Here is a 19,493-nt window from a genome sequence, read left to right on the forward strand (position 1 = left end):
AAATGCTACATATTGTGTAGTTTGTGCTTACCCGTTTTGCCCATATGGAAAGCTCCTTAGAAACTAATTTCAGCAGTTCTGTCCGAGAAAATGGTAGAAAATAGACTATTTCATTGATACGACCAAGAAATTCATCTCTCCGAAAATGTCTTTTTAAAATTGGTTGCACAACATTTTCCTTAAAACCACGGGAAATCGTTATTGTTTCCTGAACTTCCTTCTCATCTATAACAGAAGAAAGCAATCGTTTTCCAATTTTCAGCAATGCACAGAAGAAATCGATCCAATCAGTGAGATTCTATAATGTAAAACCTTACGAATGAGATACTAAGTTTGTCATGTCATACACCTACAGTTTTCTTTACCTTACAGAGCTGTTAGGAACTTACCAAGTTTTCCCTCCAGTCTCTGATGCATAACATCCTCTGCTTCCCTGCGCAGCTGCAGTGCATGTTGTGCTATTTCATCACTGGCAAGATTTGAGGTCATCACAAATACTGCATTTTTACATTCAATTGTTTTTCCTTTCCCATCTGTCAATCTACCCTGCAGAAACAGTTCCACTGCATTAAAAGTTAGCATTTTATGTAAACTAAATTATAAGCAAACTTTATATAACAAGAAAAAGGATAGATTGCTCCTCACCATAAAGATGATTCAGTGACTTGCAGACAGGAACAATGAAAAGACTGTTACACATACAGCTATTGGCCAAAGCCTTTCTCAGCAAAGTTAACATACGCACATTCACACAAGCAAGCACACCCCACGCACACAGTGTCGCCACCACTGGCAGCTCCAAGCAGTCTTTTTCTTGTATCTATCTGCAACTCAACGAGTCACCTTTACAGTGAGAATGTAAAATCAAGATTCCACCATAATATTCAGCAGCCTTTTTTCAATGTGACTACCTGCTGCTCACTGTCTCCTCCATGTGGTGAGTTTCACAGTATTGTCATATATATGTAAGAGTAATTAATTGATTAATTGTTTGCTTAATTCATGACATACAACTACTTATTTGCACACTCCCTTTACTTACCTTATTTGCACTTGTGATGGTACTGTTTTTTTTTTCCTTTTTTAAAATTTGTTTGGTTATTTCCAAAACATAACACACTAACAAGATTATCACATATTCTTTACATACCTCATCAAACAACTGCAGAAGAACAGTGAGGACATCAGGATGAGCTTTATCTACTTCATCAAAAAGGACAACAGCATTTGGACACTGTTTAAGTCTTTTTGTAAGCTGACCTCCATCATCATGACCAATATAACCTGGTGGAGCACCAATTAGCTTTGCAACCTAGAAACAAAAGTATAGTATCACTAAACATTATGTCAGCTCTTTGTTCGGCAGATATAGTAGCACAGACTTTATAAACATTCAAGATTGCTAACATTTATCGAATATTTTGTCAGTACTTGGAGGGATATGAGAAGTATTAAAAAACTTTACTATGCCGTATTTATCTGCAGTTCATTATGAACAGGCTTTGGCTTATTATCCCACTGTAAGATAATCACTGTTAGAAAATCCACACATCAGTAAGTGTTCACAGCTGTACACAGTTTGTTTTTCAAAGATTTGTGACATTTTACAACTATATATTGATGGAAAACACAAGCATAACATGATTCCCAAAGACACTCTGAACAAATAAATGTTATATTACTTTATACTCAAAGAAAAAAGTATAGGAATGTATAAGGTAAAAGTGTTCTAAAAGTAAGTAATGGCACAAAGTATATCTTCTGGAAATATACTCCAGCTTTTTATAGTAAGAATACTGCTGCCTACATTCTGTTCAGCAGTAAATACAGGATTCCACCTTTAGAACAGAGTGGAATTTATAGGATTTCCTGCAATCTGTGTAACACATTACATGTACATCAATTAGAAAGGGGTATAACTATTACACTGACTAAGCATGAAAGGAGTTCGAGACTGAACGATAAAGACTTCACCTTAGCTGAAACTAAAGACAAAAAACTAACACTACTCAAAATCTGGCTGTTAATAAATACTCTTCAAAGAATTATGACCTCATCATTTATGACCCAACACATTTTCACTATCCACTCTTACTAAAGAAGCAACAGCCAGTTAATATTTTTATCCTCATTAGATAATAAGACTCCATTTTCCGTCTGCCCCTCTGTCCTCTCCATTTCACAGGCTGTTCATCACATTCAGCTTTCACTTGTACAACATTTTTAATCTTTGAGTATACAATAATATAAGATTTATTTGTAATTTATGATCTTAAAATATTTCTTTGGGGTAGCCCAAAGTTATGTTTATGTCTGAAGACATCTCTTCATTGAGAATGAGATGCTGTGTTCTGTTTGTTAGTAACTCTTCAACCCAGTCACACAGCTGTCTCATTTTTACGCTTGTTAGCCCACTGCTTGAATACTGCTCAGCAGTGTGGGGTCCGTACCAGATAGGGTTGATAGAAGAGATAGAGAAGATCCAACGGAGAGCAGCGCGCTTCGTTACAGCATCATTTAGTAATCGCAAAAGCACTACAGTGATGATAGATAAACTCCAGTGGAAGACTCTGCAGGAGAGATGCTCAGTAGCTCAGTACGGGCTTTTGTTAAAGTTTCGAGAACATATCTTCACCGAAGAGTCAAGCAATATATTGCTCCCTCCTACGTATATCTCGCGAAGAGACCATGAGAATAAAATCAGAGAGCTTACAGCCCACACAGAAGCATACCGACAATCCTCCTTTCCATGAACAATACGAGACTGGAATAGAAGGGAGAGCTGACAGATGTACTCAAGGTACCTTCCGCCACACACTGTCAGGTGGCTTGCGGAGTATGGATGTAGATATGCTCTTATTTTGTTCATTAGGCTGCACTATTGAACTGTATCTAATGGCTTCTAGCCTTCTAGGTCTTCAGGGATAGATAAAATTAATGCCTTGATAACTTGAACCGAGACTTTGGACCTGTTGATAATGTAAAAAAGGATAAGTATTTCTTTTGACTTAGGACTTCAAGTGTTTAACACCCGTTTCTTATCAACAGTGCATCAGTTTTAATCACATATAATGCAACTGCAGTTTAAGTTTAGTTTGACATTAGAATATTAATATATTCATACTCAGGAAAATTAGAACACCTTGACCAACTAGAGACACGATGTCCATATTAAAAGGCCATGTACATTAATATATTCTGCAGAAATTATTAACATCTGGAACACGTTGGCCTGCGGGTTCAAGTTCATTGATGTCTTGGTGCAACAGCACCTAATGGTAATATGTGCCTGTGGCTCTTGTTGTCACTATCAACTGAACAGTGTGACTTGAGCAGATGTGCAGGATACCTCGCAGCTATATGAGTGAACCATACCATTAAATCAGTGAGTTTGAAAGAGGGCGCATTGTTGGCATGAAAGAATGTGGTGCATCCATCTGGGAAATTTCTGCTCATGTGGGTTGAACTGTTTTGGCAGTGCAATGGCTATGTGCAATATCGTTCTTGGAAGGCCAAAGAACACGATAACATGGGTTGGGGTACAACACCCAGACCACCCCGAGTACATCGACACCTCATCTGAATGGCACTGCAGGACAGGTCTGCCTTCTCCTCAGCTCTGGTGCAACAGTGGAACAGTTTAACACATCATACGCTATTAGGAGGGACCGACCACCGCCATTAATTATGGCATGGGTTATGTGCAAGTTGTCCACTTCTCTGCCTACCTTTGACAAATCTGCAGAAATGTGCTAGACAACAATAGTGGATGAAACAGTGTCACTGGGACCAGGAATAGCATTAGATAGTGTTTTCGGCTGAATCCAGGTTCTGCTTGTTTGAAAATGATGGTCACAGTTTGGTTTGTCACAGACAGGGTGAGCGTCATCGCACTGACAGTATTGGCACAAGTCATGCAGTACCAACTCAAGGCCTTATGGTGTGGGATGTTATTGGGTACAACCACAAATCACAGTTGGTATGCGTCTGGTGCACTGCAACCAGTGCAACCTACATGAATGACATCCTGCGTCCCGTAGCCATACCCTTTTTGCACAACACTCCAGATGCCACTTTTCAGCAGGGCAATGTACAATCACATGCTGCTGCACAAACATGTGCCTTCTTGGTGTCACATGATGCCGGTCTTTTGCCCTGGCCTGCCTGATCATCAGACTTGTCACCAATTGAAAATGTGTGGGGTATGGTGAAATGACAGATGCAGCGCTGTGATCCAAAGCCAACCACCACAGATGAACTTTGGAACCACGTGAATGCAGCATGGATGGATACCACAGGATGCCATTCATACCTCCTCACATCAATGCCATCACAAAAGGAACAAGGTGTCGGAGCCCATAGCGGATATTGCACCTACTAGGCAATAGGACACATGCTGAACCAAGGTGACAAATGCTAATCATTTCTGCAGAACATACTAATGTACATGTCCTATGAATATGACTGTTCTATCGCTACGCATTCAAGGTGTTCTGTTTTCTTCTGAACACGAGTGTAATTTTTGACTGTCAATGGAAATGGAATGTTTAAAACCATAAACATTGTTCTTTTGCACACAAAAATGTGAAAATTTTGTGAAATATTGGTGTAACATGGATTTACTTTCATTTCTGCAGATACTGAAGACAAATCTGTATTTGTGATGAATGCCTAGTGAGTGGAATCTTGAAATCTGCACAACAGAAATGACATTAACTTTCACAACATGGTTGCTCTTCCAATAAATCTTAAGTTTTTTGAATGACTATTGAAATAATGGAAAATTTAAAAAGTCTACTGAATCAAATACTTTGGGCTATAAGAACCACAAAAGGCTAAGCAATCATATACTGTAGACAAAGATCTTCTGTCACCGTTAGCTACAAAAAAATGAATTAATGAACTATTCTGGGCCAAAAATTTGCATGCAAACAAGAAAGTGTCTGTCAAATGACAGAAATATTTTGGAAACTAACAATGGCCAGTGTGAGCAACTTCGATTTTCTTTTTTCCCGTATTAATAGGATATGTTAAAGCTGATTAGGTTTTTCGAAAAGTGAATGAGTTCTCAGGTGAAATGTGCTTGGAATGGAGTAAAATCATTGGGGTATGTACCAATTGAGCAGCATCAACAATACGAAGAATAGCTGGATTTCGTGTTGAGGTTAAATCTGCAAACAATGGTCCCACTAATCTTAACTATTGTATGACTCATCATCTATCGACATCTACATTTATGCTCCACAAGCCACCCAACGGTGTGTGGCGGAGGGCACTTTACGTGCCACTATCATTACCTCCCTTTCCTGTTCCAGTCGCGTATGGTTCGCGGGAAGAACGACTGTCTGAAAGCCTCCGTGCGCACTCTAATCTCTCTAATTTTACATTTGTGGTCTCTTCGGGAGGCATAACTAGGGGGAAGCAATATAATCGATACCTCATCCAGAAACGCACCCTCTTGAAACCTGGCGAGCAAGCTACACTGTGATGCAGAGTCTACCACTTGAGTTTGTTAAACATCTCTGTAACGCTATCACGGTTACCAAATAAGCCCGTGACGAAATGCACCGCTCTTCTTTGGATCATCTCTATCTCCTCCATCAACCCGATCTGGTACGGATCCCACACTGATGAGCAATACTCAAGTATAGTTCGAACGAGTGTTTTGTAAGCCACCTCCTTTGTTGATGGACTACATATTCTAAGGACTCTCCCAATGAATTTCAACCTGGTACAATGAAAGTATAGTGGCTAAGGCAATTTCTGCAGATCTGAATTTGTATTATAAAATATAAGCCACCAGTCTGATTAAAAGTCACACAACTGAATTATCTCTTTACAAATTTATGCAGTAAAATGGAATTGAGTTTCAGCACACTTTTCCTGCATAGAGAAGTGTCATGGCTGATATGTGTACAAACTGTGAAACAACTCTTTCTTCTGCAAAGCAAATTGGACACTCCACTTATGCTGTCTGATATATTTGAAAAATACAAGCTAAATATGTCTCTCCAGGGAAGAACATGAATATCTTTACAGTGAAACATAAAATACAGGCTTTCATAAAGAAATTAAACATTTAGAAGGACAGGTGAAAACTATCTCGCCTGAAATTTTTTCACATGCAGACACCGTTGATAGTAAGTTTGATTTCGATTTGAAACATGTGAAACATTTCTTTCTAAAATCTCAGGAAGAATATATAAAATTGTCTTGTGAATCAGATAACTAAATTGAGTTACTAAGAGAAAAACTTTTGAAGTTTTTGGCTTGCTGTTTAGACAGAATTTACGGTACTGTCATATTTAAACAGGACCTACCTCTGCCATTTGCCAACATATGTTTGTGGCCCCAAAATTAAAATTAATTATATATTTACCTAGATCAAGTACTTTTTCTCAAATATTTTATGCACATCAGAATTCACTCAACTGGGGTTCCAGCACAGTGGTTATGCACAAAAATACGAGTGGCAAGTAGTACACTGGTGGTTTTCATGTGCTGTTGGCACTTATTAAATATGTAACACTTAGTGGGGGATGGGGCACAAAGAAATACTCCAGTACAAATGTAGCCACCAACAAAGAAGTTTGAGAAGCACTGGTAAGTCTGTTTCATTCTATAATTCAGAATGGATTAACATTCAACACATTTTTAAAATGTTTCTATAAATGCACTTCTACAAAGAGGAAAATAAATATTCAGTAATCATCAGATTTGTACATACATGGTGTTTTTCAAAGAATTATTATGTGTTCTCTGAAAATCCTAAATTTCGACAAAACACTATACTCAGTTTTGTACAACAAACAGAGTCATACTGACAACTTATATACCATATGAACAGAAGTCAGTAAGCAGGGCAGAATGCTCCACATTTCTGGGTGTACACGGTGATGAAAATGAACTGGAAGAAGACTATTACTGAGCCCTTCAAAAGACTAAATTCAGTTACACTAGACTCTCACTAATCCGGCCCTCAGTAGTCTGGCCTCTCAGTAACCCGGCGCACATCCAAAAACACATATTCAATGAATTATCGTGTGGAACAATACTCAGTTAAGCAATGCTTTATATACTGTATTTTAGCTTTCTTTACAGTTTGGAATCATGTCTTCTAAAAGGAAACACGTTACACTAGACCTCAAGCAGAAACTCGAAATTTTAGATAAGTTAAATTGAGGTTCTTCACAGGTAGCCATTGCTGCTGAGTTCAATGTTGGACAAGCAACTATTTATGACATCAAAAAGAAAGATGTTATTCGACAGTACTCCAGACAAATGGATAGCGAGTTGGGAAAATTAAAGGTTATGTGAAAGAGTGAGAATGAAGAACTGGATGTAGCTGTTTTACATATGGTTCATTCAACTGTTTTACAGATGGTTCATTCAACAACGCAGTAAAGGAATTCCAGTCCATGGCATGATTATAAAGGAAAAAAGCAGCTGCATTTAACAAACAACTTGGCAGTAGTAATTTGTTTACAGCGAGCGAAGGCTGGCTATCAAACTAAAAAGAAAAGAAAAAAAAAAAACAAAAAAACATGGCATTCGACAGCTGACAGGTCACCAGGGTAAGTCACTAAGCTAACGATAAGGATGCTGATGAGTTTGTAAGCAAGATATGGAAGATAATACAGGAATAAGATTTAACTGCTGATGCCTTGTATAATGCTGATGAAAAAGGACTCTTTTACAAGATGCTTCCTTCAAAAACATTAGCTGCCAAGAACGAGAAGTAAGCTAGTGGCTACAAGCAACAGAAACAGTGCATAACATTAATGACATGTTGTAATGAAAATGGGAGTCATAAACTACTGCTTATGGTGATTGGAAAATCCCAACATCCACGTTGTTTTCAACACAATGACATAAGTACTCAACCAGTGCAGTAATGCGCTCAGAAGAAAGTGTGGGTGGACAGACAAATATTCTCTCAGTGGTTCCATGAAACATTTGTACCTGCAGTGAGAAAAGAGCTAAAGAAGAAACTACTTCCACTGAAAGCTATCCAATGAAGAGCTGGAGAAAATTGTGGTCATCCATTGATGCCGAGTTGGATCCAGCACTAAGTGACAGCGATGAGCCAGTCAATTCAAAATTATCAATAACTTTGTACACTGACACATTACACAACCTTCCAGGAGGAAAATAAATTGATGATGATGATGATGACGATGATGATGATGATGATGACGATGATTATGATGATGATGACGATGATGATGATGATGATGATGACGATGATGACGATGATGATGATGATACTAAGTGGCTAAATGAGGAAAACTGTGTCATGGACCAAACTACAACAGATGAAGAAATAATCAAAAGCGTACAAGAAAGTAACAATGAAAGTGATGAAGACCAGGACACAGGAGGAGAGAGCATGAAGATTTTGCACACTGCTGGTGCCGAAGCTCCCGAGGTCTTCCTGGAGTACATTATGCAACAACCAGATACATGCAGTACTGATGTAATACTTGTAAAGCGGTTGTGTGATAAAGCATGTCACCATCACGTACCATCATTGCGAGAGTTGCAGGGTGTATACATGGACAAGGAAAAAAAATCCCAGATTTTTCCCAGTTAAAAATACACTTTCTCCCAGGTGAAAACACACTTTTTCCATGTTAAGTGACAGAATATTTTTCATTGGAACTGCAAAACTTATCAATCCTTTGAATGGTTATGGTTTTATACATGGGTGTTGGATTTCCCGGCACTTTACAAAACGAAACTCAGGGTAAAAGACACGTTTTGGAAATATCTTGGATGTGCAGCAACATGTATGCTGCGTATTACGAAAGTGTGTTGTAATTCCACCAAACACCGCATGTTACTTTTTAAATCATTGAAATCGAGATTGTGACGCACTTTTGTAAGCCAGTCATAGCTCATGTCACGTGATCTCGCCAGCCGATGACAGTGGATATTCTGAGCACAGGACAAGTGATGTAGTCAGCCAACAGCAACACCACTGTTGAGTAGTACGAACACACAAACAGGGAAAGTTAATAGTTTAAATTAATATACATAATGTTGCTACAAGAAAAGCAAAGATATCACATATAATATTGGTCTCTAAGGTTCGTAAGCTGTAAGAGAAGCTAAGCTTTCACATATAATGTCAATCTTTTTTTGCGCATGTTACACTTTAAGATATATCACACAAATGTACCTGTAAAATTTTTCATAATGACATAAATGTCTGATCTTCAGGGTTCGAAAATCTTCTAAATGGTTCATCATCAAAGAGTTGATTTTTAAATGAGAGTCAAATGCTCTGTGATTTAAGAAAGTCATGGTAACATTCTCACACATAGTTCGACTTACGTAAAAGGACACTTACATTGTAAGTAATGCTTTTCAAACCATCATTCGCAATATCTTCCCACGACCTGTTAGAAATAGGTTAGTTTCAGCAGTTGCCAGAGAGCGCAGATAACAGGCGACAGTGCACTTACACAGCTACCATGATGTAGGAAGCCCGTATGTACGTATGTGTGAAACATTCAAAGAGCACACATTATGTCATAAAAGAAACAAGACATCAGAGTATATTCCAAGAGCATCGGAATTTTGTGAACCATACTAAAATGTGCACATTTAAAATGCACACTTCAAGTGCACATTCCTATGTCCAGATTCCCAATGAAGTAAACCTTGACCTGGTATTAAGCTTTTCAGTGTGGTTTTCAGGATGTAAATTTTCTTGGTGCACCAGTACTGTATTATATCATGTTTGGTTCTTTATTATGGCATAATGCCATATGTGCTAGAAGATGAAAACAGCAAACGGTTGAAACTAGCCAGTACTGTGAAATAAAACATTTCGTTTCAAATATGCTGACTGCCTGCAAGCAGACAAAAATAACTTCATGGTTCTGCAAGGTGATTAATGCTTAACTGTCAGAAAGGTAGAAATAAAATAAAATCTGAAACTAATAACATATTTTAGCCTTCCGTAATTATGTGAATGTGTTTTAATTCACTTGATAGATCCCGGCCACATTTTCATTTGACGTGAGAGTAAACGAATGAGAAACAGCAAAATCACTGAATGTAAACACGGGTCATGTAGAGACTACGCACTATAACTCAGACTGCTGTGTGCATAAGCCCCGGGTCTATGGTATTTGCTAACTGGGTCAATACTAAAAAAAATCGAATTTCCAAAAATATGTTCATTTTCTGGCGCAGTTATTTCTAAAAAGTCTGAAACGTAAAACATAGGTGTCCGAGGAAATGTAAGACATGTTGTTTGGTCTTAAGTGTGCCAAAGTGCATTGCCACACCTCGTCATACAGCATTCTTCTATCACATGTCACTGTATTTCGGTCTGTGACATTGAAACATATATATTTTGTAATGGATGCATTCAAAATATATTCAGGACAGTGGTAATTGAAATGTCCTTTGGTGCCTCTCCTGCTCCCAGTCAGCTGGTTTGACAGAATGCCCATCTTTTTTTTTAAAAAAAAGTGTATCACAATTACTAGCGAATAGGATTATTTGTAATTGGGAGAACAAGAACTCTTCAGAAAATTCACACCTCTTATTGCCTAATAGCCAATAACTTCTGTTTCGTGTGACATTAAATCAAGTATAGGATAAAACACACACACACACACACACACACACACACACACACACACACACACACACACACACACACACACACACACACACACGTCTGCAGTCTGAGAGAGCTGAAACCACAATGCGAGCAGCAGCACCAGTGCATGATGGGAGTGGCGAATGGGTGGGGGTAAGGAGGAGGCTGGGGCGGGGAGGGGGAGGGATAGTACGGTGAGAGTGACGGACAGTGAAGTGTTGCAGTTTAGACGGAGGGCAGGACAGAAGATGTTGAGGGGGGTGGGGGGTAAGGTGAGAAATAAAAAGACTGGGTGTAGCGGTGAAATGATGGCTGTGTAGTGCTCGAATGGGAACAGGGAGGGGGGCTGGATGGGTCAGGACAGTGACTAACGAAGGTTGAGGCCAGGAGGGTCTCGGGAACGTAGGATGTATTTAAGGGAAAGTTCCCACCAGCGCAAGTCAGAAAAGCTCATGTTGCTGGGAAGGATCCACATGGCACAGGCTGTGAAGCAGTCATTGAGATGAGGGATTTCAAGTTTGGCAGCGTGTTCAGCAACAGGGTGGTCCACTTGTTTTTTGACCACAGTTTGTTGGTGGCCGTTCATGTGGACAGACAGCTAAGCGCTTTGTGAAACAAGGTTTCTTCCCCTCAAGAATATGAACTTGGCATCCCCTTTTCCCGGTAGCATCTAGCTGCTTGCACAGCCAACAGCCACATTTCTGTAGTCAGAAGTGGGAGAATCTACTACTCAAATGTGACTCAACTGCGCATGCGCTCACTCGTAACTGCTAAAATGAATCTAATGTAAATAGTTATGTCTTCACACTCACTGGAGGCAATTTGTTGTTATAAAGCACTTCATAGTCTTCCTAAAGCCTTAGACACATTTTGCTGTTGGCACATGCTAGCATGAGCACTGCGTGTCGTGTATATGGTGCATTTCCTTTGCAATTTAGTTATTTTTGGTTTTTTCTCTTGTTTATGTTTTAGTGTTGAAGTGTTATACTGCAGTAGCAGGATACAGTAATATCCTTTGTTAGAGTATCAGTTCTTACCAGTCAAAATTACAAAAATTTAACAGAAAACTAAAACAATGAAAAGTTCCTGGAATTCTAAAAAATTCCAGGGTTTTTCCCGGTTTTCTACCAGATGAAAAAATTCCTGGGTTTTTCCCGTATCTCCCAGTTGTCCCAGGTCGTATACACCCTGAGTTAAAAATTACGGACATGTTTCATTGTGAGTGATACGGCTGCATACACTCAAGGACTAAGTTTTCTTTGAAAATTAATGTATTTTTGGATTTGATAAAGTATATCCTCTACATTTTAAAATTGTGTCCTTCAGTTTAACAAAGTACAGTAGAATATATCCCCTATGTTTTCAAAATAAATGAATAAAATAAATTTCAGACACTCAATAATCCACTACTTCCGCTAATCAGGCACCCACATGTGCCAAGAATGTCTGAATTAGCAAGAGTCTAGTGTACTTTTGTTCTTCACATAATTCTTAGTCTTAGATACAAAAGAATGAACCTCCTGAGATAATCAGCATATTTCCACTGTCTGATGTCGAATGGAATGATTTTCTGGAGTAACTTATCATTTACAAGAAGGTACTAACTGTGCACAACTGAATAGCAAGAATAGTATGTGGTGTTGACCTACGTTCATCGTGTAGGTATTCTTTCAACGAGTTATAAAAACAAAAATAATCAGTTTTTCACAATACAACGTAATTGGATGGATAAAAAAATACTCTCCCCAAGCAGAGAACACACTTTTTTTTCTTTTTTCTTCTTTAAGAAAGGTTTTAGTTGTGCAAGCTTCTGGAATCAGTGACTCCTCCTCCTGGAATGGTTGAAGGGGAATGAGGACTGGAGGGAAAGGAATTGTAGAACTTTAGGAAAAGGGGTAGAGATGGAAGAGACCAAGAACCCTGGGTCAGGTGAGACTTATCGGACGGGATGTGAAGGAAAGAGTGATTGTTGGAGACTGCACTGGATGAGATTTGAAAACCTGACAGCTTAAAGGTGGAAGAGAGGGTAATATGCAAGACACAGATTACTGCTAAAATATTCTACACAAGTTAATAAGAGTGAAAAGCTAAGTGCATTGTATGTAACAGAGGAGGAAAGCAAATGGCAAAAAACGGACAGGTCAGTTTACAGGGAGTTACACATTTTAACTGCACCATCACAATACATATACAGGGGTTGAACAAAAATATGGAAACATTACACAAAATGCATTCTGGAACAAAAATATACATGATAGACAATGCCACCATTTTGTATTATTGTATATGACTACAAATGGAACCTGCATAATGACCTCAATACACAGCAAGTGACAGCCGTACTCTCAACATTGTTTGGTGTAGTTCTGAGTGCATAATCTCGCAGCTAACTGAAGCCGAACTTGGGCAAATTGTTGGTGCTTGTATGGTGGGTGCTTCCATAACTACGGTAGGCGAGATGTACGTGTTTCTAGATGCAACATATTGGAGATTTATACCAGGAAAGTGGAAAAACATGCTCCACTAAGTCACAAAGTGGATGAAAGTGTGTTTTGACTACTCATGACAGGCAGTCATTTAACAACATTGTGATCAAAAATAACATGATGACAGCTATAAAAGTCACCGCAGAAATGAATGTTGTACTTGTGAAAATGGTCAGTACCACAACAACACAAAGGGAGCTCTATAAGCTGAGGATTGCAGGGCGATCTGGAATTCCGAAACCATAGATCAGTGATGCAAATGCCCGTGATAGGGCAATTCGTGCCAAGACCTTAAAACCTGGATGAGTCTTGTTTCACACTGTTTCCAACTGTGGCCGAGTTTACATCTGATGTACACTGTTCCAAGCTTATGAAGCAAACTGCTTGCTGCGAGCAGTGAAACAAGCTGGGGGTCTGGTTGATGATTGGGCAGCCGTATCATGGTATTTCATGGGACCGTGGTTACTCTGCAAGATTGGATAACTAGCAAATATTTTGTGATCATTTTTTCTGATCAGGTCTGTACCACTGTGGAATGTTTGTTCTCCAATGGTGATGCTATTTGATGCTATTTTTCAAGATGACAGGACCCCACTTCACACAGCTCACATCATCCAGGACTGGGTTGTGAGCATGAGGACAAACTGTCACATCTCCCCTGGACACCACAGTTACCAGGTCTCAAGATCATTGAGCATCTGCTGTGTAATCTGAAGAGAACAGTCATGACCACTATCCACCTACATTGTTGTTACCTGAACTTGGCAATATTTCACAGGAAGAATGGTATAAGATTCCCTTGAAAACCACACAGGATCTGTATTTATCCATTTTGAAATGACTGGAAGCTGTTTTGAATGCCAAAGCTTTTCCTACACACTATTTTGGTATTTCAATGTGCTGTGTTTTTGAATTTCCCATATTTTTAGCCACCAGTGTCTCAAAAACAAGTTCAATATGCAAGAACAAAGGTTTTCATCATTTACCCAATAGTATAAAAGGCTGGACATATAACAAAGCAAATTTTAAATCTAACCTAAATTAATTTCTTCTGAGCATCTTCACCTAACCCATGGGTGAAAATTGGTAATCTGGAAAAACAAAACAAAACCACCACCCTAGATTTTCCGTACAGTTGTATGACTAAAACCAAAAACATTTTATGTTCATTAATGTTAACACTTGTAATGTATACGTATCCTGTAAACTGACTCACTCCACATCATTTTAGTAAGAGAATTGTTCAAATGATCTATGGAACATGCAATTAACAAACAGGGTGCACTCCATAGAATGAGTAATTCATAACTGTCAGTTCATACTGATGAGAAATTACTATGTTGGGAGTAGCATAAGAATGTCTTCATGTTCTATACCCTACTCATGCTGCCCCCCCCCCCCCCCTCCAAACTAACAGAAAATCAGTACCCATTCTCATTCATGTTGCATCTTGTGATTTCAAAGTACACAATACCTGGGTAATTTGTCCAGTGAAAAATTTATCGGCGTCTGGCAACTCTCATAAACAGTATCCATGTATACTCTGAATGTTTTGCTGCAATAAGGAGATATAAATGATGATTGTCCATGAAATAAAGCTGGTTGGTAAAAGAGACACGAGAGTCACTCTTTTATAGCTGAACAGTATATTCATGTTTATGAAATTTGCCAATCACAGAAAGAATGGCCTAAATTAATCTAAACCCTGGGGATGTGTACATCAGTGTACCAGTAATAAGCTTCAAAAACCGCATGTACATAAAATGTACATAAGCTTAGTAGTGATCATTGATTCACATTCTGCAGATTCTATAAAGAAGAAACTCCAGTTATGTGGACCGAGTCAAAGTAGACACCAGCAGAAGACATGCAGATAAAAGAACTTGATCTGCACACTAGAATAGCAATAAAGTGTCACTGTACTGCTCAATGTTATTCATGCCTGTGTCTGCCAAATTTAACCAAGAAAATCAGAAAGATATTATTTCAAAACAAGCTGCAGATTACTGAGTTATATTAAGTAGTAGTTGTTTCAGCTTAATATTTCCTTGGTTATATTGGTATTTCTCAAAGAAAATAGTTATCTTCATTTGTAAGTACAGAACTCTGTTAACAATACATTGGTACTTGGCACACAGCTTTACACTTAATACTGCTGTTTGCCACGCAGCAACAGAACTTTTCAATTCTTGAATCTGCATATTCAATTCTTGAATCTGCATATTCAATTTGTAAAAAGAATGGCTAATGAGGTAACTTTTGAATTATTTGGATTTCCTGTCTCTTGCTCTATGTAGAGCAGATAAATCCAATGGGTATGTTGAAGAAGGAGGCAAAGTCTATGTGGAAGTTATTTTTGTGTCTTGTACTGGGATTGTGTAAATGACAATAGATAAATAAATCCACAGTAACTGGAATACCAAAGTGCCAAAGAAAAACTCTATGAACTTACACACCAACCTACTACTTTACACAATAACCAACTAAAGGCAAATACACTTTAGAAAACTATAAAATTCTATCGAATTACGCAACAGTTTGGTTGGTTGGTTTAAAGACATGAGAAGGGACCAAACTACGAGGTCATCAGTCCCTTGTTCCTAATAAAACAATGCACAAGTGTGAGAATAAAACAGACGAAACATATAACACAAAACGGAAAGAAAGGAAAAGCCACAAGAACGAAGGGAAGGCAATAAACACTAAAAGGAATAAAAGAGGACAAGAAAACAACAGAGACACTAGAAACAGAAGAGAGTAAAGCATGAAAGCAGATTACAGTGGCTGGCCAACCATGAGAATAAAAAGGGGAAGCCAGCCACTCTGCAACACATTAAAACCTCCACCTCAAAAGCACTAGGGTGGAGGACACGAAGGGACAAAGGACATGCGCTAAAACCAACATAGAAGTATAAAACCCACTCTCATGGATAAAATGTAAAACTAAAGCTGCTGTGGAGGCATCGTGGCCCAACACCGAAGGCAGGGTACTGGGAAAGTTAAAAGTCTGCCGCAGAGCGCTTGAAAGTGGGCAGTCCGGCAAGAGGTGGGCGACTGTCATTTGGGAGCCACGGCAACACTGAGGTGGGTCCTCAAGACGGAGTAGGTAACCATGCATTAGCCACGTATGGACACTGTGGAGCTGGCAGAGGACAACTGATTCCCTGCGAGAGGCATGCATGGAAGACTTCCACACATTCAAAGTTTCCTTAATGACACACAGTTTGTTGTGCATGCTGTTGTGCCATTCCGTCTCCCAAAGTTGGAAAACCCTGCAGTGTAAGATAGAATGTAGGTCAGCTTCAGAGAGGCCTATCTCCAGAAGCGGTTTCCACATTGCCTGTTCGGCCAGCCTGTCGGCAAGTTTGTTGCCAGGGATTCTGACATATCCTGGGGTCCACACAAACACCATGGAACAGTGGGACTGTTCCAGGGCATAGATGGACTCCTGAATGGACGCTACCACAGGGTGGCGAGGGTAGCACTGGTCGATAGCTTGTAGGCTGCACAATGTGTCAGTACACAGGAGAAACAACTCGCCAGGGCATGAGCAGAAGTGCTCAAGAGCACAAGATATGGCCGCCAGCTCTGCAGTGGAAGGACTGCTGCTCAACATGTCCACCATGAACATATGCGAAGCCTACATGACCATCAGCCATTGAGCCATTGACTTAAACCACGTCAGAGCCCCGGAACACGCCAAGAATCGAGAGGAAGTGACAGCGGACAGCGGCAGGGTTCACAGAGTCCTTAGGGCCATGCAAAAGGCCCAGACAAAGCTACAGCCGAGGTGTAGACCATGGAGACGTACGTGAACGGACCACAAGTAAAGATGGTAAAGGGAAGGACTCCAACTTGGAGAAAAGGGATCACATGTGAACCGCAATCGTTGGGAAAAGGAGATGGTAATTCGGATGCTCAGGGGAACTTTGAATGTGTGCTCCATAACTGGTGAGCAGCTGCGCATGTCTGATCTGCAGTGGAGGGACACCAGCCTCCACCAGTATCCTGATCACTGGACTTGTCCTAAAAGCTCCTGTCACTAATCAGACCCCACAGTGGTGAACAGGGTCGAGTAAATGCAATGCTGAAGGTGCTGCCGAGCCATAAACAACACTCCCATAGTCAATTCAGGATTGGACAAGGCCTCTGTAGAGCTGCTGCAGTGTACAGTGACCTGCACCCCACTTGGTGTTGCTTACGCAACGGAGGGCATTGAGGTGCTGCCAGCACTTCTGCTTAAGCTGACGAAGGTGAGGGAGCCAAGTCAATTGAGCGTCGAAAACCAGTCCTAGGAATTGATATGTCTCCACTACAGTGAGTGGACCATCATTAAGATAAAGTGCGGGTTCTGGATGAATGGTACGGCGCTGACAGAAGTGCATGGCAGACGACTTTGCAGCTGAAAACTGGAAGCCGTGGGCTAGAGCCCATGACTGCACCTTTTGGATGGCTCCCTCGAGGTGTCGCTCAGCAACAACAGTACTGGAGCAACAGTACGAAATGCAGAAGTCGTATGCATACAGGGAAGGTAAGAGAGCCTGTCGGCTGCTGCTAGACATTTAATGGCCACTAAAAATACAGACACTCAATACATAGCCCTGCAGGACTCCATTCTCCTGGATATAGATGGAACTTTGGGAGTCAGCAACTTGGACACAGAAAGTACGCAGTGACAGGAAGTTTTGGATAAAAATCGGGAGTGATCCCCAGAGACCCCACTCATACAATGTGGCAAGGATATGATGCCGCCAAGTCATGTCGTATGCTTTACGTAAGTAAAAAAAAAGACTAAAATCAGGTGTTGCCGCCTGGAAAAGGCTCTTTGGAAGGCAAACTCTATGGACACAAGATTATCAGTGGTAGAGCGACCGTGGCGGAAGCCGCCCTGACATGAAGCCAGCAAACCACGTGACTCCAGGACCCAACCCAATTTCCGACATACCATACGTTCCAGCAACTTAAAAAAGAGCATTGGTGAGGCTGATGGGCCGATAGCTATCCACATCAAGCGGGATTTTTCCGGGTTTGAGCACTGGAACAATGGTGTTCTCCTGCCATTGCAATGGAAAGACGCCATCACGCCAGAGGCAGTTGAAGACGACGAGAAGATGTAGCTTGTAATCAGATGAGAGATGTTTAATCATCTGCTGTGGATGCGATCAGGCACAGGAGCTGTATCGGGGCAATGTGCAAGGGCACTGAGGAGCTCCCACTCTGTAAATGGGGCATTAAAGGATTCTCTGCAGCATGTAGTGAATGAGAGGACGTTCCTTTCCAGCCTCCATTTGAGTGTGCAAAAGGCTGAGAGGTAATTCTCCGACACAGAGGTTTGAGCAAAGTGCTCGGCAATCGTGTTTGCATCCGTACATTTGGTCTTCAGTCCTGAGACTGGTTTGAAGCAGCTCTCCATGCTACTCTATCCTGTGCAAGCTGCTTCATCTCCCAGTACCTACTGAAACCTACATCCTTCTGAATCTGCTTAGTGTATTCATCTCTTGGTCTCCCTCTATGATTTTTACCCTCCACACTGCCCTCCAATACTAAATTGGTGATCCCTTGATGCCTCAGAACATGTCCTACCAACCGATCCCTTCTTCTGGTCAAGTTGTGCCACAAATTTCTCTTCTCCCCAATCCTATTCAATACCTCCTCATTAGTTACGTGATCTACCCATCTAATCTTCAGCATTCTTCTGTAGCACCACATTTCGAAAGCTTCTATTCTCTTCTTGTCCAAACTATTTATCATCCATGTTTCACTTCCATACAAATACTTTCAGAAAAGACCGTACATAACTTGCCATTTATGGTAACACTGGGGACAGCTGTTGGGGCCTGGTAGCTGAAAAGACGTCTGATCTTAGCCCAGACTTGAAAAGGTGCTGTGTGGCACCCAATGGTGGAGAATCATCTCTCGCAACACTCCTTCTTCCATTGTTTGATAAGGGAGGGAACACGGGGACAGAGCCATTTAAAGGCTATGAGGTGCTCCAGGGAAGGGTGCTGCTTATGCCGCTGTAGAGCTCACCGATGCTCCTTAATTGCTTCAGCAACTTCTGGCTACCACCAAGGGACCGCCTTACGCCTCGGGCACACTGAAGAGTGAGGGATCGCATTTTCTGCCACAGAAGCAATTGTGCTCACTCAACCATCACATCGATGTTACACTGTGAGGGAGGATTCAGCACTCACAGCGGAGGTGAAAGTTTCCCAGTCCGCATTGCTTAAAGCCCATCTGGGCAAGCATCCATAGGCCAGATGACGGGGCAGTGACAGGGAGATGGGGAAATGGTCCCTAAAACACAGGTTGCCATGTGCTCTCCAGTGGATAAATGGGAAAAGTCCTGGGCTGCAAATTGATAAATCACTGGATGAGTAACTACCATG

The 19,493-nt window shown here is 40.6% G+C and overlaps 1 protein-coding gene across 1 annotated transcript in view; it reads right to left on the bottom strand.

Moving 5' to 3' along the window:
* LOC126278512 (caseinolytic peptidase B protein homolog) overlaps positions 1-19,493 on the bottom strand; it is a 72,778-nt gene that overhangs the window by 8,430 nt on the left and 44,855 nt on the right. The window contains exons 7-9 of the mRNA XM_049978677.1: positions 1,151-1,312; positions 390-546; positions 32-225 (exon numbers count right to left, since the gene is read on the bottom strand). Of these exons, the coding sequence (XP_049834634.1) occupies positions 32-225; positions 390-546; positions 1,151-1,312 (513 nt within the window). The remainder of the gene's footprint in view (positions 1-31; positions 226-389; positions 547-1,150; positions 1,313-19,493) is intronic.

Source organism: Schistocerca gregaria, chromosome 6 (genome assembly GCF_023897955.1).
Source record: "Schistocerca gregaria isolate iqSchGreg1 chromosome 6, iqSchGreg1.2, whole genome shotgun sequence".
Lineage (NCBI taxonomy): Eukaryota > Metazoa > Arthropoda > Insecta > Orthoptera > Acrididae > Schistocerca > Schistocerca gregaria.